The sequence below is a fragment of the Rhineura floridana genome, chromosome 22, assembly GCF_030035675.1.
Source record: "Rhineura floridana isolate rRhiFlo1 chromosome 22, rRhiFlo1.hap2, whole genome shotgun sequence".
NCBI lineage: Eukaryota > Metazoa > Chordata > Lepidosauria > Squamata > Rhineuridae > Rhineura > Rhineura floridana.
The window spans coordinates 3,928,831-3,952,986 of NC_084501.1; the positions used below are offsets into that span (position 1 = coordinate 3,928,831).

At 40.8% G+C, this 24,156-nt stretch overlaps 1 protein-coding gene across 1 annotated transcript in view; it reads right to left on the reverse strand.

The window, feature by feature from the left end:
* Positions 1-1,237: 1,237 nt before the first annotated feature.
* The window catches only part of LIX1L (limb and CNS expressed 1 like), a 31,286-nt gene continuing 8,367 nt past the window's right edge, over positions 1,238-24,156 (reverse strand). Inside the window, exons 3-6 of the mRNA XM_061605552.1 lie at positions 23,102-23,242; positions 11,392-11,487; positions 8,084-8,161; positions 1,238-6,622 (exon numbers count right to left, since the gene is read on the reverse strand). Of these exons, the coding sequence (XP_061461536.1) occupies positions 6,380-6,622; positions 8,084-8,161; positions 11,392-11,487; positions 23,102-23,242 (558 nt within the window). The 3' untranslated portion in view covers positions 1,238-6,379. The remainder of the gene's footprint in view (positions 6,623-8,083; positions 8,162-11,391; positions 11,488-23,101; positions 23,243-24,156) is intronic.

The following is a 24,156-nucleotide window of genomic DNA, read 5'->3' on the forward strand; positions in this document are numbered from 1 at the left end:
AAAGTACTGGACTTCATAGCTTATAGTGAAAGAAAAGGCAGGCACAGCATGTGAAACTATTTTTAAGTAACCTCTGAACTAGAGAAACAGCACTAAAAACCTGGACAGTAAAAATATTGAATGAAGAGGAGGAAGGTAGCATATTCAGAAAACCAGCACCAAAAGGAGGATCATGTCTGGGTTATAATAGATGACAGCTTGGGGCCTGCCCAGACGAAGTCTGTAGGCAAGTCTCTCCTCATGGGAAAGTCAGGAGCCATTTGTTTGTATAGTAAGAACATCTGTTTATAGTAAAAAGCAGTGAGTGAGACATATATAAACCTTCAAAGGAATTTGTAAGCCAACTTTATAAATGTATCTAAACATTAATACTATTGTGTAAACAAAGCTGTATATATGATACAAAAATACTAAAAGGGAGAGTATTTGGATTTACTCTCTGGACACATTGGCACCACATGGCCTGAACCTGGAGGCCAGTACCACCACTACTTAGCTTCTGTCAATGAAGCCCCTCTGAGCATTCCATCCTCAAAGCTCTATAACTCTATAACAATAAAATTGTCTTATCTCTCTCTCTCTCTATAAAAGGACAACACTGATTTCTTATTTCAGGGATACAAATAGACAAGTTGTAGAGGCCAAAATAATGCTATTTCTGGAGTTCCCTATTGAACAGGTATGATTTCCACATATCGTCTGCAGGACGTTCCATTCTCCCTTTCCAAGAGCAATAGCATCCTCCCATAGTTAGAGGTCTCTGAGGCCAAGCTTCTGAAGTCCGACTGCAAAGCTGTACTGAAGGACTATACGTCTGCTTACATACCAATCACTAAAAGAATTAAGGATCTCAGCTTCAGTAAGGTCACTAAAAAAATAATACCGGATATGTAGGGCTGGTTCTAGACTGCTGGACCTAGGTTCAGTTGAAACCAGTGGAACCAATTCAGTAATTATTTAATTTAGATTCCATTTATTTCAGTGGGTCCCAATTTAGTTTGGCTCCAACCCATAGTTCGTAACAGCTAGTATGTTGCAAATATCAAAAAATATAAAACTCTGGTCAACATGAGGACCGCTTGGGTGTGGGGTGGTGGGCCAGACCCACCACAACAATCAATTCTGCAAATTGGTCTGCAGGCCAGTCCTATTGCCACAGGCGTCAGTATTTTACACACACACATAGTGCCTTGCAAAAGTAAACAGACCCCTGACCAATGTTCTCATATTACTGAATTACAAATGGTACCCTGTAATTTCGTTCTGTATATTTTATTTTGAAACACTTAAACGCAAAATTAATTATTGTAAGGTGATACTGGTTTTATGTTGGGAAATGTTTGTAAGAAACATAAAAAACTGAAACATGTTGCTTGTACAAGTCTTCAACACACACACCCCACATTAATATTTGATAGAGCAACCTTTCGCTGCAATAACAGCTTTTAAGTCTTTTAGAGTAGGTATGTACCAGCTTTGCACAGTGTTGGAGGGATTTTGGCCCATTCTTGGCAGATTCGCTCCAGGTCGCTCAGGTTGGTTGGACATCACTTGTGGATGGCAATTTTCAAAGAGCGCCACAGATTCTTAACAGGATTGAGATCAGGACTTTGACTGTATCACTGTAGGACATTCACCTTTTTGTTCTTCAGCCAGTCTAATGTTGCTTTGGTCTTTTGCTTGGGATCATTGTCCTGCTGAAAAGTGAATTTCCTCCCAAACTTAAGTTTTTTTAGTGGACTGAAGCCGGTTCTCTTGCAGTATTTCCCTGTATTTTGCTCCATCCATTCTTCCTTTGATTTTAACAAGGTGCCCAGTCCCTACTGATGAGAAGCATTCCCACAGCATGATGCTACCACCACACTTCACTGTAGGGATGATGTGTCTTGAGACATGGGCAGTGTTAGGTTAGCGCTTTGAGTTTTGGCCAAAAAGCGCTATCTTGGTCTCACCTGACCACAAAACCTTTTTTCCTGCATCACAGCTGGGGCACTCTCATGCTTTCTGGTAAACTCCAGCTATGCTTTCAGATGGTACTTTTTGTTGCCACTCTCCTATACAGGCCAGTGTTATGCAGAGCTCCTGATATGGTTGACTGATCCACATTACTCCACTCCCAGCCACTGAACTCTGTAGCTCCTTCAAAGTGATTGTTGTCCTCTCTGTGGCTTCTCTCACGTCTCCTTCTTGTTTGAGCGCTTTTCTTGGCAGTGCCTGGGAGGTGTGATGCAGCTTCCACTTCCTGATTATTGATCCAACTGTGCTCACTGGGCTATCCAAACACTTGGATATTGTCTTGTACCCTTTTCCTAATCTGTGCATTGGTATTACATTATCTCTCACTTCAGTAGAATGCTCTTTGGTCTTCATTTTCCTTCAGACCCTCAACCTCACCAATGATCCTGCCACAGTGGGGGTTTTATCCTGACCATGTGACAGCAACTTTAATGCTTCACAGGTGGAGGCAAATGGTAAGGTAACTGTGTCCTTGATAGGCAATTTCTTCCATCTGTGTACTGGGAGCTTCCACAGCACAGGGGTTGTATACTTATGCAAGCAACATATTTCAGTTTATCATTCTTGCATTTCCCAACATAAAACCGATGTCACTTTACAGTATTGATTTTGAGTTTCAGTGTTTCAAAATAAAATATGATACAGAACAAAATTACAATGTACCATTTGTAATTCAGTAATATGAGAGCACTGGTCAGGGGTCTGAGGAACTGTATGTGTGTATATCTGTGTGTGTACCCCTAACTCTTTTGCCTTCAGCTTCCAATGCCTAATTCAAAGTGTTCCACATTTCCTGAAGTGCCCAATTCCTAGTCCCGTATATAACTGCGTTCCTAAGCAGTACACAAAGTCCACAGAAGTGCATTAACGGTTCTCTCTCTCTCACACACACAAACACACACTCTCTCACACGCACACTCTCACACTCATACACACTCACACACTCTCTCACACACACTCACTCTCTCTCTCTCTCTCTCTCTCTCACACACACACACACACACACACACACACACACACACACGTTAGGACTACCATCCTTTTAGATGCAAATGCCAGTTGAGATGAAAGGTATTCATGCAAAAATTACAAAGAACCCAGTGAAGCAATTTGCTGTTTCACCTTCTACACATTGCTATATAGAGCTGTCAGTATTGCAGTTGTTTTCTATTAAATATCTTTTGCCCTTTGACTGCTGAACAAGGCAAGTTGATCAAGGCAGTATCAACTCAAGGCATAATCTAGCAAAAATAGAGTCCTTGTACACAGGTCATCTAGCTCCATTGTTCCTGGAAACAAACATCTGGAGCATTATCTTCCATCAGAAGAATTATTACTGTAAGCACATTATATCACAAAATGAGTTCCTATTGGCAACAACAGGAGTTACGGGAAGCCAGGCTATTTTCCTTTCAGCAGAAAGAGGTTTGTTCACAGTGTGACGCCTGCGGTGGGGTGGGGAGAAAATATGGAGATACTTTCTTCTACCTCTCCTCATTCCCCCCACCCCAGCTACAAATAATTTTCCACGTCCAATGTCAAGACCAGAAAGGCAGTCAGGATGTTCTGATTAAAAGACTTCTCATTCTATCCTGTAAATGATGAGTGAAATGATTTAAATGATGCTTTTAAAGTGTAACCATGACAAGCAATCCCGAGGCTGCAGAAATCCTGTTGCACATGGGTTAAGATGCAACAGGATTCATGGAAAGCCAGACCAGACCTTGAAAATCTGGGATACGAAACACTCAAAATGGTCAAAACCTAGCCTTCCCTCTCCCCTAAAATCACACAGTCCTATACTTGTGCTTCCCAGTATGTTTCCCCCCCATAAGTAAACTACATAAAGCTCAGAGACAGAATTATTACTGCTAGGTTCCTAATGCCATTTTAAAAATCTAGTCAATGCCATATGCACAAATGATTACATTGTTCTTCCTGTCAATCTGGCGTAACTATCACCCCCTAGCTGTGTTCATAATTAATAAAGATTAGAATCCCCGTTTCACCTAGAATTATGCACTGAAAATTGGAATATACTGCTACAACACCAACTTAAGATATTAAAAGTGTTAGGTGGTAAGTACGTTATCTTAAATACTCTAGAAATGTACCTTAAGCAAGCTCAATTAAAGTTGCAATCCTCTACCCACTTAAATGGGAAAGTAAACCCCAATGAACTCAATAGAACTCATTTCTGAGTAGGCGTATATAGGACTGCACTGCTACTCAGAAAGCTTACATAAAAGTGTCACAGTTCAGTACTCTTGCGATCCCTGGTTTCTCCTGTAACCTAAACTTTTTTCCCTTTAGTGTTTACTGTTCCTTATCCTTAAACATATTTTGCTAGTTCACAATACTGTCTTATAACCCCAAATCTTAAGGGAGGTGATTGGAAGGCAGTTCTTTATCAAGCAGATGGAACAAAGTCAGATACAGAACACACAGTGCTCTGCTCATAGTGCAGATGAGTGATCCGGCTTCTGGCTGTCTGACACACTTTTCCCTTTTGTGTACAGCAGTTTTCCTTCACGCCCACTACACATGCTCTGCGGAGCACCTCTGCCTCTGAAGCTTACTTCAAGGAACTTTCTAATAGTAGTGCTGCCATGTAAGAGTCCTGCTCCTAGTTGGTCTCTTTTTTTAAAAAAAGTACATGCATATAATATATAATCTGTGTTCTATAAATGTTTTGTAACTTTCTAATGTTGCTCAAAGAGGCTATTTTCCCCTTGCAGCTGCACAATTATAGACAGTTGTTGGAATGTTGTGCATTTTACAAACAAGTAGCTCTAGTTATTGTATGATCTCACATATTACTGTGCCAATGCAGTTTCCCAAGACACACGAGACTGCTCTATTGGTGTGTAGACTGCACCATGTATGCTGACTCTTCTCTGGGGTCAACAGAATCCAGGACTCTGGTATGAAGACACACACAACCTTGATAACAAAGTCATTTCGCATTTCATTGGCTTCCCTCTTTAACTCAGGATGGGCCTATGCCATCTTGAACCCAATCAAAGGGTCTTGCATGCATCAGGGAGGTTGAGTTGGCATGGGAAAGGAAATGTTTCAGAGTTATGGGGGGGGGGGTTTCAGCCAAGCACCTTACAAGCAGCATGTCTAACTACCTCCCCCTACACGAGGCAAGCAGGGAGACAGGAAAATGCCAAAGTCTAGGAGCTCCCCATTAAGCTGAGCCAGGATAACTCCTGTAACTACCTCAAACCTGGCTCAGACAGAACATAAGCCATCTGTGAAGCAATTTGATCGCTTGTCTGGTACAAATGAGAGATAAAAACAAGCAACCACACTGGAGCAAACCAAACCAAAAATCTCCATTTCAAATGTAACGCTATGCCAGGGATTGTGGTTTGTTGCTTCCACTTGTGCTAGGGAGGAGTGAAGTGACAGCCATCTGCACATCCATGAATTATGGCTTACAGTGATGTAGCCACTGCGTATCTAGACACCCCATCACTTGCCGCATTAGGGAACCTCAAGCTGTCTGCTTCCACCGTATGGAACTGAGACATGAGCCGGAACAAGATGCCAACTAAATTGAAACCTTAACAGTAGTTAGAGAATAATGAAAAGGAGTGTTTTAAGTGCTGTGCTTTTCAGGTGGCATGGGGAGGAAGAGTACACTGAAGTATGTAAACTGCAGGAATACATTTGCCTAACTAACACATGATTATGCAGTGTATCCATGGCAAAGCTGGTATTCTCTTGGCAATGCTACATTTCCACTTAATACTGTTGACTGTACAGTACCTGATAGAATCGAGGACTAAGTAAGTGTTAGTCTATTTAACACCAAAAAGGCTGCATTTAAAAATGTGCTCTATATCGAGTCATAAGAAATTCTCTAGCAGAGAGAGAGAAAGATAATTGAGATCCAAGTATAAAATCTATACAGATTTTTTTAACAAATTTTTTAAAATGTGCAAATGGGCCTCTATTCTTAAAAAAAAGACATCTGTGCACACTCTTTAGTGGTTCAGGTTGGAACTGAAGCTAGATCCTGAACAAACTCAATGTGGCAAAAATTGAAAATTCAGACTGAGATGTTTTTCTCCAACTGAAGCATACTTAAAACTGGTGGGGGGGGGAGGAGGCAATTTAAGTTATTTACTTGCCAAATCTCAACACTTTACAACCAGATTAGACTAAAACCTCCAAAATCCAAACAGGATGCTGCACAACTGAGAATGTTAGAAAAATGTCGAAGCAAATTAGGAGCATCTGGTTAAATATTTTCCCTCCTCTCAGATTTGTAACTCCTCTAGGTCGGACTCCCTTAGCAAGTGAGTTGTGGGGAGGGGGCAGGGAAGGGAAACTGAAGAGCTTTCTGGGGTCCTTAACAGTTGGAAGCATGCAGGTTCCCCAGCTGGCCAGCTGCCAACATCAGGATGTCTTTCTTCTCCTTGTGGAACCGCAGCTCCTTCCCAGCCAGCCGGGCTTCATCCAGTTCCCGCTCTGTCGAGGCCAACTCCCTGGAAAGGGCCCCAGGGATGGTTTGCTCCCGATTGACCCAGTCCATCGCCATCTGGTTCCTTATATCGTCATCTAGAGCACGGTGGGAGTAGTGAGCCAGCACTTCCTAGTGGGAGGGAAAGAAAGAAAGAGTGAGCTGCAGATCTTTTGAACGATGAGGCCAGTGCCTCCCACAGACCAGGGCGGTGGAGTGGAACCACTAGGGCCAGCCCGTCTGCCACTGAGAGGGTGGTGCAGGTCTTAATTAAGCTCTACTTCCAAAGAAGCCATGCAAGAATGGGGAAACTGAAATGGACTGATGTACACAGACACGGCTAGGCTGCAGTAGTAAGAGCTGCAGCAGTAAGTCACATAAAGCTAATAAGGGGAAGAAATGCTCAGGCGGTCACCTCTTGTTGATGTGCCTGCCTGGAACGCAGATCCCACTGAAGTCCACTAGCCTCACAAGGACCCGAGTGAGTACGTATGTAAAAAAACACTGCTGAAAAGGGAAGCTTACTGTTATAGGCTCCTGGTCCATATAGATGGTTTGATTTCCCCCCAGAGTCCCCACAGTGCAATGTATAGGGGCTTCAAGATGCTTTGATTTCCAAAAGACCTCCTTTCTCTTCCCCCCCCCCCTCAGTTCAACTGAAGAGCTTTTTAATTTTTTCTTCAGTCCTAAGTCTGGGCTGGCAGCCAACAGACCGGTGCACTAATGTAAACATACTGATAACAGCTTCTGCTGTCGCCCCCACACGCACCCCGTGTGTGGAATATATGGAATAAGGCTGAGACCTGCCTTGAGCAAAGCATGGGAATTTATCATGAGAAGTTCCCAGGGTGGACCAATCGTATTTCCTTCATCCAGTCCTATAAAAAGGGTGCTTACACCCCTATTTCTCACCAGTCTTATGGACTTGGTCACTCACCTGACCATTGCTGTGTGTGGAGCATTCAAGGCTCATGCTTGCCTTGAGACTTAGTGTGTGAGGAATATTCATTTGTTTTGTTTTATGTGGATATTTAGCTTTCCAGGATTTAGACTGTTCTCTATCCTGATGGCTAAGATGTCTGGACTTATATTTTCTTATGTAACATAATTACTATATTATGTTAATTATGTATAAGGTCTTTCATTTTTGTCACGAAGGCTGAACTGTATGAAGAATAAATGAGTGGTATTAATCTGCTGTGGAGATCCTATTTCTTCAGCTGATATGTCCCTAAACTTTAGGATGTTCTATGGTGGGACCTCCAACCACAGTTCACCTAGACACACCTAACTGCTGTCAAAAACCGTGGAAGCTCAGATGACCACAAAGTCTGTCATATAAGTGTCTGTGTAGATACGGACTAGGGGAGTGCATAAGAACCCTTGATTCTGTTGTGCGTACACTAGAAAGAGATCGTTCAGACCATTTCAGCCTACTCAGCCTGCATTAAAGGCAAGTGCGAACATACAAAAACCTTCATTACAAAGAAGTTCCCGTGTTACACCTGGTTCACCCTCCTGTGCTGCTTGGGAAGAATCCACGGCCAGCTCTGTACACTCTACACAGAAATCCCTTTCATAGGCTCTGCTTACCTGTCGCGAGCACTGCCTCTCCCGCATAGCTTTCAGACTGCCGTTCCAATGCAGCAGCTGGAAGACTGTCATCAGCTCCTGCCAAAGGAAAGCAGTCCAGTTTTGAGCACATTTTTTCTGAAACACCGGCACAATTTTTTCAACATTAACGAAGCAAAGGGAAAGAAATTCAAGAGACATTCATTGACAAATGAAATGCTTTCAGAGGAAGTGTAACTAGATGTTTTAAGAGCAACAGACCCAACCTCCTTGTATGGTTCAATTCTAAGGCCTGCAGGGCTCTGCCCTGGCCCTTTAAAGTCTGCATGAAACTGCTGAGTTTCATGTGTTAATATGGCGATGACACTGAACTCTATTTCTCTTTTTCATCTGATTCAGGTGAAGCAGAAGCACTGTAATATACTGGATAAAGGCCAATAAAGCAAGCTCAGTTCAGAAAAGATGGAGGTGCTGGTGGCAATGGGTAGTTCATTTGCCTGCAAAGGTGGTGTTTAAAGCCACATAGACACTCTGACTAAAAAAGCAAAATGGCCATTTAGGACTACTCCTAGAACCAGGGTTGTTAGTGGAGGTGCTGGTTGCCTCCCTCTGTGGCATTGAGTCCTTTTACTAGCTTAGGCTATTGCACCAGCTGCTACCTGTTAGAGACAGGTTACCTAGGTTCTGGTAACCTTTCCATTAGACTACTGTAGAAACATTACACACAGGGCTGGTGTGGACACTCAAAATACAGCTGTGAGGTTGCTAACCAGGGATGGGCACTGAAAACATCTCTTGCTAGCACTAAGACAGGTGTGTGGGCTCCCACAGTCGATTCCAGGTCCAATTCAGAGAGCTGACATTTACTTTAAACTCATTACAGGCTGGAACCAGAATGAAAGACAGCTCATACCAAAAGAACCCAACTGCAGACAGTGCCCTCCTCCAGGTGTTTGCCTCATCAGAGGTGTGGTGGATGGTGACTGGAGAAAAGGGCCTTCTGGGTCATGGCTCTCTTTCTGTGGAATGCACTCTTTGGGGAGGCTGACAGGGTGCCTCTTTTGGTGTCATATTGCCTCCCTTTTCTTTTCCCAAGCCTTAGAAACTCTGGATGTTAAATCCCCGATTATTGATTTTATGCAGTTTCTAGACTATCTTGTGTTTTATTATTTATTTTAAGACAATGTAAGTCTGCTGCCCAGAAGGAGCCACACCAGCTGCCTTAGAAAAATACCCATAATTACAAGGACCATCAGGATGCCTCCTGGGTTCTTTCTCCTGTGCGCGTGCACCTCTGCGCCACTTGCAATCCTAGAACCACAACACTGCACAAAGGCAAGCAGCGGTGAAAGCAAGCTGAAGCTCATGCCGCAAACGATGCCATAAACCTCTCTCAGGCAAACCCACACATAGTGTAAGAAATGAAGGGAATTCACAAGCAAAGCAGGCACTCTGTATAAACAGGGCCACTAATGCAAACCTTCCAACCTACAGGACGGTTACCATTCATGGGAAACAAACTAAAAAGGAAAACCAGAGAAGCTTGCTCACAGCAGATCCCCAAAAGGTCACAGGCTGAATCGCCTGTCTTCAGAAACAATCTGGCACCATTCCAGCCCCTAACCATGGAACTCTGGAGCCTGATTCTCCCTTGACAAACTGTCTCTCTATTCAGTGTGCTGCCAGTACTGAGAAATCATAAGAGATCTCCTCCTATGACACACAATAAGCAACATTCACATTCCATCAGTGCACTTTAAGGTTTCATTGCTTAAGCATCCTGCAATGGCAGCTCTCTCATTCACAGATGTAACAGTAGAAGCTTTCATCTCCTACTAGATCGATTTCTCTCCCCCTAAAAGCAAAATAAAACCAGAGCATAAATTCTTGAATTTATCACAACACTGATGACTTAGAATTGGTAAGAAACCCCCATATTCTCTCTTCAGCCCACTGCCAATTGAAATCAACAAATTGCAAGCTTAATTCCTTAAGTACCTATTTTAAAGGTATTGCAAAAGTTTCAGTCTTGGAATCTGTGTTCATCTTTCTGAGTTATAGTAAGTCAAACCCTCTGCTGGTCAGCACTGTGTGTCTGAACTACAAAAAATGCTGCATTATTAAAAAACTTGGGTTTCCTTTCTACTTTGCATTTAATAGATAATTTTTCATACAGCAAAATAAGCAGGCTTGATTGGCTCCAATTATACATAAAAGGGGAGAGCCAGTGTTGCATAGTGGTTAGAGTGTTGGATTAGGACCTGGGAGACCAGGGTTCAAATCCCCACATGGTCATGAAGCTCACTGGGTGACCTTGGGCCAGTCACTGCCTCTCAGCCTCAGAGGAAGGCAATGGAAAAACCTCTCTGAACACCGCTTACCATGAAAACCCTATTCATAGGGTCGCCATAAGTCAGAATCGACTTGAAGGCAGTCCATTTCCATTTCCATATAGCACAAGACTGGAGAGTAGGGCTGGCCCAAGGTATTTTCCTGCCTGTAGCAAATTACAAGATGTCTGCATCATAGACATACTTTGTCTTGGACTCGCAACACAGACTTTTTTTTTGGCGTACTTTGCTGGTTAGGATGGCATACTGGCTCACTGAACACCATCCTTTGGGATTAACTGTTCATCAGTTGTAATATTCTCATGGCACAAAGCATGCTGGTATAAAACTATAGTATAAACATATCCCATAGGTCGTGCACAACAACCACCTTGTCTCTTGCACAGGTATCATTGTTATTTATAATTAAATTTATATTAAATTTATATCCCACCTTCCTCCCAAAGAATCCCATGGTAACAAACACATTTACAACAAAATATTTTAACAACAAGAAGAAGCATCATTCTAAAGACAATTAAAAACATTCTAAAAACAGTTGCAGTTAAAAACATTCTTCCATCTAATGATTTCTGAGTTACCAGGAACAGCCTCCTTCGGTCATCAAATGCCTGGGTAAACAGGAATGTTTTCAAATTTCTTCTGAGAGTCAGTAACGATGGAGGCAGACTCACCTCACAGGGGATGGCATTACACAAATGGAGAGCCACCACTGAAAAGGCCCTGTCACAGGTCATCTTCAACTGGGCAGTTGCTTAGTTACTTGGGTAGTTGAAGCAAATTATAAAATCTGAGAAGTTTTATTAATTCTTTTGAAGGAGGCCAATGGCACTGTGCCCTTGGAAGCATTTTTTGAGGTAAGGCAACTTCCCTTGAAGTACTATGTACAGGTCTGGTCACCTTACCTCAAAAAGGATATTGCAAAGTTGGAAAAGGTTCAGAAAAGGGCAACCAAAATAATCAAATGAAGAAGAGTACCTGGAACTCTAACATGGACTTTCCTTTGTTTGACTCCAACATGAAACGGAAAGCACCGATGCCTGTGCTTGGATTATCTGCTTCTTCTCTGTTGCCCTGCAGGAAAGACAAGTATTTAAGGAGCTTAGAGCAGGCAGACTACTAAACAGCTACTTCCACTTGATTTGGATACAAGCAGGAGATGTTAAGTGATTCACTACCATAGAGATAACCAAAGAGATATTTGAAATGCATCAAAATATATATGCAAATGTTGGAAGCCTCAGGTCCTGAGCCTAGACTTACCATACAAAATTGATGAAAAGAGTCTAGCCTGCTTGGTCTGAAGAATAAATCTATTGAAAAGATTTTGCTGTGAATTTAACATTTTATAAGTGGAATAGGGAGAACCTGAAAAAGAAATAAGGTTCTGGGTGGGGCTACCATTTTGAGTGCGGTCACACTGCCCAGGGTTACCCTCTCACATTTTAAGATTAGAGGAGATTTGTCTAAGTAGTTTAGATGATATAATTTACTCAAGTTCCTAGGGACCTGAATTCCCAGGCACTTCAAAGCTGCAGGCACACCTTAATTCCTATGGTCCAATGAACAAAAAGTTGGGCTTGAGGCCTAATGTTTGAGAAAAGAGATTCAGATTTGTCATAATTAATGCAGAGATACTGCACCAAATTGGTCAATTGTTCTGATGACCTTGGGAAGAGCGGTGTGCCCCCAGCTCATAATCTCTGATCAGCGGATTATTACTAAGTAGGATGGCAAGGGGTTCCAATGGTAAAATAAAAAGGAGGAGAGAAAAGGGACAGCTCTGTTTAGTGCCAAGAAAGAAAGAAAAAGGAGTGGAATCTATATTGTTATCTCTGTAGAAGAATATAGTTTGGAAGTTACCCTCTCCACTTTGTCCCTGACCTGGAACCTTTTTAACAACTCCAAAAGGTAGGGCCACTCAAGACAATCAAATACCTTGAAGGCGTCAACGGTTATCAAGGTTAAAGGGTTGCAATTAATCTTGGTATGTCTAATGATATTGAAACGTTGATAGATGGAGTCTGATTTTTGTCTGCCAGGCACAAATCCTTCCTGATTTGGATCTTTTCCTCTTTTGCTGCTAGTTTGACTTAGGCAAGATAGGTCTCTTAATATGAACTACTGAACGGATTGTTTAATCTGGGTATAATGCTGATGTTATGGGCTCATTTAAACTTTTGATTTTTCAAAAAATGAACTGTTAATTGGTGAACTGTTGGTGTCATTGTAGTGCATTATAATGTTTATTATGTATTATATTACGTGCTATAATTGTATTTGTCTATTTTCTGCGAACCACTTTGAGCACAATGTATTTGTGCAAAATGTAGTATATAAATAAACCAACTATGACTAAACTTAGATTAAGTGAAACTGAAACACTGGCACATCTCTTCTCTTGACCATGCCAGAAGAAGAGATGGAAGGGGGAAGCCCATGAGCGCAACACGTTGCTCAGGCTCATTCCAGCTCCCGCACATGGCGCTAAACCATGGTTTAGTGCTATCTGCAAATATGGCAATTCTCTTACAGTTGCAATACTGAGGAACAGGCACAAGCTATTTAGGAATTACTCTTAAGCCTCAATTTGATGTTTCACAAATAAGCTTCCTCATGCCACACAACAGGCATTCCAGTTACAGTCACACAGAAATCACTAAGGGTATACAACAGAGTTAATCTGGTTTAATTCACCCTCACATCGTCAAGAACTGTAGCTCTGTGAAGGCGTGGTTAGTAATCTACACAAATTCCTAGCATTCACCACATGACAGTTCCCAGGATTTTTCTTTGGTGGAAGCTGTGGCAATTAAATGCGTGTAGAACCAAACTAAATGTTTAGAGGGTAGATATGCTATGAACTTCGGTAGGTCTTCTGCTGAAGGAAATCAATAGCTTCTTCCCTTATTGCTTTGAGCTGACCCAATTAAGCAATGGGTGCTTACAGGCTAGGCATTTAGAGTGGAACCACCATGCTTTTTACAGAGCATCCACCCAACACTGCGACCCTCCTGTCATGTGTCACCCATCCTGTATTGGTGCATCTGATTCCTCCTGCCCAAATGCTAAACTGTACACTGCTTTCTGTTGAAATTCATGCAGATACGTTTGGCCCAGTTCTCCATCCTTCAAGATCATTTTTGAAGATGTTATTTAAAGTTTGTTTTTATGATGTTTTAATGTTTTTAGTGCTTTTGTTTGCCACCCTGGGCTCCTGTTGGGAGGAAGGGCGGGATACAAATCAAAAAATAATAATAATCTTGAATCCTGATTCTGTCTTCTACAGTATTAGCCAATTAGGTGTTATCTGCAAATCTGATAAGCATTCTCTTCACTCCTCCATCCAGGTCATTCATGAAGATATTGAACATCACTGGGCCCAGAAGAGAACCCTGTGGCATCCCATTTCTGTATGTCGGAGAATGTATACATAGAAAAAACAAATGGATGGACAGTCAATTACAATTCTGCTTGTAGCTTACACAATGGAAAAGCAATGAATGGGTAGCAATTGGAGCCACCCTTCTGGAAGCAGTCATTAATGTTGTTGTTGTTATGTGCCTCTGAGTCGATTACGACTTATGGCGACCCTATGAATCAGCGACCTCCAAGAGCATCTGTCATGAACCACCCTGTTCAGATTTTGTAAGTTCAGGTCTGTGGCTTTCTTTATGGAATCAACCCATCTCTTGTTTGGCCTTCCTCTTTTTCTACTCCCTTCTGTTTTTCCCAGCATTATTGTCTTTTCTAGTGAATTGTGTCTTCTCATGATGTGTTCAAAGTATGATAACCTCAGTTTCATCATTTTAGCTGCTAGTGACAGTTCTGGTTTTATTTGTTCTAACACCCAATTATTTGTCTTTTTTGCAGTCCATGGTATGTGCAAAGCTCTCCTCTAACACCACAATTCAAATGAGTTCATTTTTCTTATCCGCTTTTTCCACTGTCCAACTTTCACACCCTTACGAATGATTTTGGTGTTCACAGTGATATATCTTTGCATTTGAGGACCTCTTCTAGTTCTCTCATACCTGCCCTCCTCAGTCCTAGCCTTCTTCTGATTTCTTGACTGTTGTCTCCATTTTGGTTAATGATTGTGCCAAGATATTGATAATCCTTGACAAGTTCAATGTCCTCATTGTCAACTTTAAAGTTACATAAATCTTCTGCTGTCATTACTTCAGTCTTCTTGATGTTCAGCTGTAGTCCTGCTTTTGTGCTTTCCTCTGTAACTTTCATCAGCATTCGTTTCAAATCATTACTGGTTTCTGCTAGAAGTATGGTATCGTCTGCATATCTTAAATTATTGATGTTTCTCCCTCCAATTTTCACACCTCCTTCATCTTGGTCTAATCCCGCTTTCCGTATGATATGTTCTGCATACAGATTAAACAAATAGGGTGATAAAATACACCCCTGTCTCATACCCTTTCCTATTGGGAACCAATCGGTTTCTCCATATTCTGTCCTTACAGTAGCCTCTTGTCCAGAGTACAGGGTGCGCATCGGGACAATCAGATGCTGTGGCACCCCCATTTCTTTTAAAGCATTCCATAGTTTTTCATGATCTACACAGTCAAAGGCTTTGCTGTAATCTATAAAGCACAGGGTGATTTTCTTCTGAAATTCCTTGGTCCGTTCCATTATCCAACGTATGTTCGCAATATGATCTCTGGTGCCTCTTCCCTTTCTAAATCCAGCTTGGACATCTGGCATTTCTTGCTCCGTATACGGTAAGAGCCTTTGTTGTAGAATCTTGAGCATTACTGTACTTGCATGGGATATTAAGGCAATAGTTCGATAATTACTGCATTCTCTGGGATCCCCTTTCTTTCGAAGTGGGATATATATTGAACACTTTCAGTCTGTGGGCCATTGTTTAGTTTTCCATATTTCTTGACAAATTTTTGTCAAATTTTGGACAGATTCAATCTCAGTAGCTTGTAGCAACTCTATTGGTATGCCATCTGTTCCTGGTGATTAGTTTTTTCCAAGTATTTTAAGAGCAGCTTTCAGCTCACATTCTAAAATTTCTGGTTCTTCATCATACGGTTCCTCCGTGAATGAATCTGTCATCCTGTCATCTCTTTTATAGAGTTCTTCAGTGTATTGCTTCCATCTTCCTTTTATTTCATCTCAGTCAGTCAGTGTGTTTCCCTGTTGAGTATTCAACATCGCTACTCTTGGTTTAAATTTCCCTTTCATTTCTCTAATCTTTTGGAATAGGTCTCTTGTTCTTCCCTTTTTGTTGTCCTCTTATGTCTCTATACAGTAACTATTGTAATAGTTCTTTGTCCCTACATACTAGTCTCTGTATTGTTGCATTTAGGGTTCTGACCGTGTTTCTATCTCCTTTTGCTTTTGCTTTCCTTTTCTCTTTAACCATTTTAAGAGTTTCTTCAGTCATCCATTGAGGTCTTTCTCTCTTTTTAACTAGAAGTATTGTCTTTTTGCATTCTTCCCTGATAATGTCTCTTGCCTCACTCCATAGTTCTTCTGGTTCTCTGTCAACTAACTTTAAAGCCTCAAATCTGTTCCTTATTTGATCATTATATTCTTCTGGGATGCTATTTAAAGTGTATTTTGGCATTATGATTGCTTTGTTGTTCTTCTTTAGCTTTACTCTGATTTTCGATACGATCAGTTCATGATCTGTACCGCAGTCTGCTCCTGGTCTTGTTTTTGCAGAAAGTATGGAACTTCTCCATCTTCTGTTTCCAATTATATAATCAATTTGATTCCTATATTGACCATCTGGTGATGTCCACGTGTACAGTCGTCTCTTCGGTTGGTCAAAAAATGTGTTTGCAATATCAATCCTGTGATATTAACTTTCAAAAAAAAAAATCTTGGATTTAGATGGAGACTAAATGAATCCTTATTACAGAATGATATAGTAGTACAAGAATGTAAGAAAAAATTAAAAGAGTTTTTTGAACATAATTTACATAAAGGAACAAATGAAAATATTGTCTGGGATACAAGTAAGGCATTTATGAGGGGATATTTTATTAAATGTAACTCTGAATTAAAAAAAAAGAAACAACAGAAAATGCAATTAATTTTGGAAGAAATAAAACAAAAAGAGGAAGAATTGAAAAAGAATCCAACTAAAGTTTCTATTGTAAATCAAATTAAAATGTTACAGAATCAAGTATCAATGCTGACAGAGAAATGGAAAGGAAACTAAATTTTGCTAAACAAAGGTCTTTTGAATTTGCAAATAAACCGGGGAAATGGTTAGCATATAAATTAAGAAAAGAACGTCAAAAAAATCTTATTTTAAAGATACAAGAAGGAGATGAGATGCTGACAATGTAAAAATCAAAAAGGTTTTTCATCAATATTATTCAACATTGTACAAGTGTCAGGAAATCCCATCTGAAAAAATAGAAGAGTATATATCTAAACAGAATTTGCCTAAAATTACAGATTTTCAGAGACAAGTTATTAATGGTCCTATCACGTCAAGAGAGATATCTGAAGCTATAAGCAAAATTAAATCAGGAAAGGCGCCAGGACCGGATGGGTTATCAGCACTGTACTATAAATGTTTGGAGGAAGAACTCTTGTTACCTTTACAGTATACAATGAATTCTATTTTGCAAGAGGGGAAGATACCGGATAGTTGGAAAAATGCTAACATAACATTAATACCTAAAGAGGAGCAAGATTTAACTAAAACAAAAAATTATCGGCCGATATCTCTATTGAATAATGACTATAAAATTTTTACAATGATTTTGGCAAAAAGAATGAAAATAATATTGCAACAATTTATCCAGGAAGATCAATCGGGGTTTTTACCTAAAAGACAATTACGTGACAACGTCAGGAATGTTTTGAATGTGTTGGAATATTTAGAACAACGAAATGATAAACAAGCAGCTTTGATTTTCTTAGATGCTGAGAAAGCATTTGATAATTTGAATTGGAAATTTATGTTTCAGGTTTTGGAGCAAATGGATTTTGGAGACAATTTTATAAAATGGATTAGATCGATTTATACATCTCAGAAGGCTCAGATAATTGTTAATGGAGATTTAACGGATTCATGTGAAATACAAAAGGGTACAAGACAGGGATGTCCATTATCTCCCCTTCTATTTATTCTGGTCTTAGAAGTGCTGCTTAGAGATATAAGGCAAGATAAAAGGATTTCGGGACTAAAGATAAAAAAAGAAGAATATGAACTGAGAGCATTTGCTGATGATTTGATAATTGTATTAGAAAACACTTTGGAAGGAATTAATGCATTGATGGACAAATTAAAAGAATTTGGACTGTTAGCAGGATTTAAGATCAACAATCAAAAAACAAAGATGTTGGTGAAAAATTTATCTTTAAGGGAACAGAAAGAGTTAATGGACAAGACAGATTTTACAATAGAGAAAAAGTTGAAATATTTAGGTATTATTATGACAAATAAAAATTCAAAGTTGTTTCATAATAATTATGAAAAATTATGGACAGAGATTAAGAAAGATCTGCTAAAATGGGATAAACTACAATTGTCATTAATGGGTAGAATATCTGTGATAAAAATGAATGTATTACCGAGAATGATGTTTCTGTTTCAAACAATACCTGTAATATCCTCTGACTTACCTTTTAAACAATGGCAAAAAGATATCTCTAAATTTGTATGGCAAGGAAAAAAACCAAGAGTTAAATTTAAATTACTACAAGACGCCAAAGAAAGAGGAGGTCTGGGATTACCAAATCTGAGACTTTATTTTGCTGCCTGTTGTTTAGTCTGGATAAAGGAATGGATTTTATTGAGGAATAAAAGACTATTGGATTTGGAGGGCCATAACCTGAAGTGGGGATGGCATGGATATCTATGGTATGACAAAGTAAAAGTAAATGTAGACTTTAATAATCACTTTATAAGACGTCCTCTGTTGAAAATATGGAATAGATATAAACCAAGGTTCTATTCGAAAATACCATTATGTGTCTCAAGTCAAGAAGCGTTTTACAGAAGAGAAATGGCTGGAAAAGAGAAATGGTTAACTTATCAAGAACTATTAGAAAATGTACATGGAGAATATATAATGAAAGAGAGAGAACAACTGATAAAGGAAGGATATAGTTCTCAATGGTTTGCCTATTTACAATTGTTAGAAAGATATAAAATGGGTAAGAAAATGTATGGGTCTGAAATAAGTAAACCTGATTTTGAAATAGGTTTGTGTACAAATGATGAAAATATAATTGCGAAAACATATAAACTCTTGCTGAAAATGGATATGGAAGAAGAACAAGTAAAAGAGTGTATGGTAAAGTGGGCAAAAATTTTTGGTTATAACATACAAATGGATCAATGGGAAAATATGTGGAAAAAAGGCTTGAGATTTACATTATGCTATAATCTTAAAGAAAATTTCTATAAAATGATGTATCGTTGGTACATGACTCCAGAAAAGTTGTCAAAAATGTATAGTAATGTTTCTAATGTTTGTTGGAAATGTAAACAACAAGAAGGATCATTTTATCATATGTGGTGGTTGTGTAAAAAGGCAAAATCATTTTGGGCAGATAGGTAGGATGATGCAAAAAATTCTAAAGATAAATATTCAGTCAAAACCAGAATTTTTTTTATTGGGTTTTATGGATAAACAAATAGAAAAGAAATATGGAAGAATAATATTATATATGATTACGGCAGCAAGATTAAGATATGCACAAAAGTGGAAAATGGAATCAACACCAACAACGGAAGAATGGCTATTGAAATTAATGGACTTAGTTGAGATGGATAAATTGACATGCTTACTTAGAGAAAAATCGACAGACACATTTCTTAAGGAATGGAAGCCTCTCTTAGACTTTTTGTTGAAAGATCAAAATAAAACGATGATATTGGGATTTGACGATTAACTAACATAACCTATGGAGAAAAGTGATCCTGTATGTATATATTAAGGGACAGGTTTGATATATATTATATACTTATAGCTGATCTGCGACAAATCGGAAGTCAACTATTTTTTTTCTTTTGTTGTATTGTTATGTTTTTGTTGTTTGACTTTGTTTTGTTTGTCTTTTGAAAAATTTGAATAAAAAAATTATAAAAAAAAATGTGTTTGCAAGAAACAAATTATTGGCTTCACAGAATTCAGTAAGTCTTTCTCCTGCTTCATTTCTGTCTCCTAAGCCCCATTTCCCCACAATTCCTAGTTCTTCTCTGTTCCCTACTTTTGCATTCCAGTCCCCCATGATTATCAGAACATCTTGTTTTGGTGTGTGATCAACTCCCTCCTGTACTTCTGTGTAAAATCTCTCCAATTCCTCTTCTTCTGCGTTTGATGTTGGAGCGTAGACTTGGATGATGGTTATGTTAATAGGTTTCCCATTTAATCTCATTGATATCACTCGTTCAGACCTTGCGCTGTAGCTCCTAATTGCTTTTGCTACATCACTTCTCACTATTAAAGCAACCCCGTTTCTTCTTGATTTCTCATTTCCTGCATAAAATATTTTGTAGTTGTCTGATTGAAAATGTCCCATTCCCATCCATTTAAATTCACTCACGCCACGTACAGTAGGGCCCCGCTTTATCGTGATTCGCTTTACAGCGATTCGCTAATACAACAGTCTCAATTAGATGCAATTAGACTAAAGCCCCACTCATACGGAGCTTGTTCCGCTTTTACGGTGGTTTTCGAGCATCGCGCACCATTCTATTCAATGAGTTCTGCTTTACAGCGGGGATCCAGAACATAACCCGCCATATGAGTGGGGCCCTACTGTATTGTAATGTTGATATGTTCCATTTCTTGCTTGACAATTTCTAACTTTCCCTGGTTCATGCTTCTCACATTCCATGTTCCTATTGTGTGTGTCGTACAACTCCGGACTCTCCTTTCACATCTGTGAGCATCAGCCTCTGGACTTCCTTTCAGCTTTGACCCAGCTGCGTCATTAGTCACAGCTCTACTCATACTTGTCCTTCGTTCTTCCCCAGTAGCTCGGTGAGTGCCTTCTGACCTGGGGGTCTCATCTTCCAGCACTATCTTGTGTTGCATTTTGGATACTCTGTTCATAGGGTTTTTGTGGTAAGAGGTATTCAGAGGTGGTTTATCATTGCCTTCCTCTGAGTCTGGATGCATCTTACTCTGGTGTCTCAGCTTTGACCATTCCGCCATGGGTGCCCCTGCTAGGAGTCTAGCCTCTTGGTCTAGACTCCTGATGGCATTGCTCTCAGCTTCTTCAACACTCTCAAACCCCCTCACCACATTAAGGTGTGCATCCTAAAGGGGTGAGGGGTTATTAATGTACAAGATACCAAACACACAAAAAGGCTGATTTTCAAGTAGATGGGTCTCCTGTGTAATGAACCCTAAGACCTCATCTTAATTGCATTTTTCCTTAACACTGAACAGTTCACCATTATTCCCATTTTATGGACAGGGGAGATAAGGTAGAGCAATTAGCTTAAAGCTGTGCCATCGACCCATGACTGGGTTGATGATCCATGACAAACACTCTACCCCCGCTATGAACCACAAAGAGAAGAAGAGAGTTGTGGGTTTTTTTAAAGATTTCATAAGAATGCTGGTCAGAGTTGCAGAAGCAGAATAGGCTGGAACGCCAGAAGCCTTCTACACAGGGTGTAGTGCAAACGTCAAGGGCAAGTTAACAGAAATGCAACTGGGTTTCTTCTCTGGAGAGAAGAGGGGGTTGTTAACAGTTTATTTTGATGACATTCCCAGAGTTGTTAGAAGCCTTACCAATAACAGTTTCCAGATGCCAAGAATTTGGCAACGTCTGCTGCAATTTCTTGGGAACAGTTTCAGTTGATGCAGTCTGATGATGTGGACAAGGTGCTTGCGATGATGCGGCCAGCAACGTGTCCTCTCGACTCTTGCCGGTCTTGGCTTAGTAAAGCTTGCCGAGAGGGTCTGACCGAGTGAATCCAGGGTGTGGTCAATGCATCCTTGCGGGAGGGAATGGTTCCAGCTGCCTTGAAAGAGATGGTGATCCGACCACTCCTGGAAAAGCCCACCTTGGACCCATTGGTTTGTGACAACTACCGACTGCTTGCAAATACCCCCTTTTTAGGGAAGGTGATTGAGAGGGTTGTGGCGCAGCAACTGCAAGGACTCTTGGATGAAACAGATTATCCTGACTCATTTCAGTCTGGGTTCAGGCCTGGTTATGGGACTGAATCAGCCTTGGTCACCCTGATGGATGACCTTTATCGGGAGGACAGGGGGAGCGCAACCCTGTTATTCTTACTTGATCTCTTGGCGGCTTTTGATACCATTCAGCATGGCATCCTTCTGGGCTGACTTGCTGAGATGGGTACTGAAGGCACTGTTTTACAGTAGTTCCGATCCTACCTCCAGGGTCGCTCTCAGAGAACAGCATTGGGTGACTGTCTTTCGGCCCCCTGGCAGTGGTGCTGTGGGGTGCCACAGGGTACCATCTTGTCCCCCATGCTGTTTAACATCTATATGAAGCCCTTGGGAGCAGTCATGAGGAGCTTTGGGGTGAGATGTCAGCAGTATGCTAATGATACGCAGCTCTATTACTCCGCAGCATCTGAATCAGGAGAGGCCGTGCAAGCCCTGGACCGCAGCCTGGACTCAGTGGTGGGCTGGATGAGGGCCAATAAACTGAGTCTGAATCCTAGCAAGATGGAGGCCCTGTGGGTTGGTGGTTCCCAAGTTCAGATAATTGGTCAGTTGCCTGCTTTGGATGGGGTCATCCTCCCTCTGAAAGAGCAGGTCCATGGTCTGGGGGTGATCCTGGATCCATCTTTGTCGCTAGAGGCCCAGGTGACCTCCGTGGCTAGGAGTGTCTTTTACCAACTTTGGCTAGTAAGACAGCTGCAGCTGTTTCTGGACCAGGATAGCCTGACTACTGTTGTCCATGCACTGGTAACCTCCAGGCTGGATTACTGTAATGAGCTCTATGTGGGGCTGCCCTTGTGGTTGGTCCGGAAGCTGCAGCTGGTGCAAAATGTGACAGCAAGACTGCTCACTGGGGCAGGGTATCGCCAACATGTCACCCTGCTGCTGAAAGAATTGCACTGGCTGCCCATTTGCTACCGGGCCAAGTTCAAGGTTCTAGTTTTGGTGTACAAAGCCCTATACAGCTCGGGACTGAAAGACTGTCTTACCCCTTACATACCCAGTCAATCACTGCACTCTGCAGGTGAGGGCCTCCTGCAGATACCATCTTATCAGGAGGTTCGTTCTGCACAACATAGGAAACGGACCTTTAGTGTGGCGGCACCTACCCTGTGGAATTCCCTCCCCTTGAATATTACACAGACGCCATCTCTGCTATCTTTTCGGCGCCTTTTGAAGACTTTCTCTTTCAACAAGCCTTTTAAGTTGAGACCTATCCCAGTCTGCGTCTGTATTAGAATTGCTTGTTAATATGGGTTTTTTTTAAATCCCTTTTTTAAAAGATGTTTTTAAAACTTTCTTTTAAAAAAATGTTTTTAACGTTGTTTTGTTTTAATGTATCTTAAGGTCTGTTTTTATGATGTTTTAAAGTGTTTTTAGCGCTTCTGTTTGCCGCCCTGGGCTCCTGCTAGGAGGAAGGGCGGGATATAAATCAAATAATAAATAAATAAATATATTAAAATTTCCCTTCCCATAGATTCACAACACTTTCCAACAATTCTGTCCCCGCCAAGTATAGTCACAGGGGTTTGAGAAGCACTTACATTGAAAGACGCCAAAGCTTCTGAGACACTCTTCTCAATAAACTCATCTGTGATTCTCCGGGATGGATGTTCATTGAACACTGAATTCATCAGTGCAATTTTTGCTGCACTCCTCCTGGCTTCAGCTTTGGTTGGACAAAACTAAGGGTCGGGGGTGGGTGGGCAGGGAGACAAGAACAGACATAAGAATTTCAAAGTGCTGGTCTTGACCTACAAAGCCCTATACGGCACAGGACCACAATACCTGTTGGAACGCCTCCCCTGTTATGAACCTGCCCGTACACTACGCTCATCATCAAAGACCCTCCTCCGAGTTCCTACTCATAGGGAAGCTCGGTGGGTGGCAACGCGGAAAAGGGCTTTTTCTGTGGTGGCCCCCGAACTGTGGAACGATCTCCCAGAGGAGATACGCCTGGCGCCATCGTTACTATCTTTCCGGCGCCAGGTTAAAACTCTTCTCTTCACCCAGGCTTTTCAACATGTTTAGTATGCGCTGATATTGTTTTAATTTTTTAACATTTTAAACTTTTAATGTGTTTTTATATTGCTACACGTTTATTGTATTTTTGATGTTTCTTGTCTTGTGAACCGCCCAGAGAGCTTCAGCTATGGGGCGGTCTATAAGTTTAATGAAATAAATAAATAGGAATCAAATGGCCAAGATCGATTAGATCCCACGTACTCCAAAGTCATCCCCACCTCAAATTATTATGTTGCAAGGGGGCATGCTGAAAAGCTGTTCTCTGACATCCTGAATTCATTAGGAATGGGCTTCTTAAACACAGCAACGCCAGCCATCTACAATGTAGGGAATTACACATGCAGCTGAAGGCAGCATATATTATTTGGAGAAGGAAGTACCACAGCTGGATCTGTCCACAAAATTAATCAGCTTAAAACTAAGTTGTAACCATCCAATTCTAAGCACCCGACGCTGCTCTCCAATTGGATAGGCAGTTCAAAAACTAGGATTGCTTGTTTTGGATGCCTGTTTTAATTCAACAACGAAGAGTTTAGTTCAGCCAAAAGTAACAGCTACTCTAGATTCCCAAGTG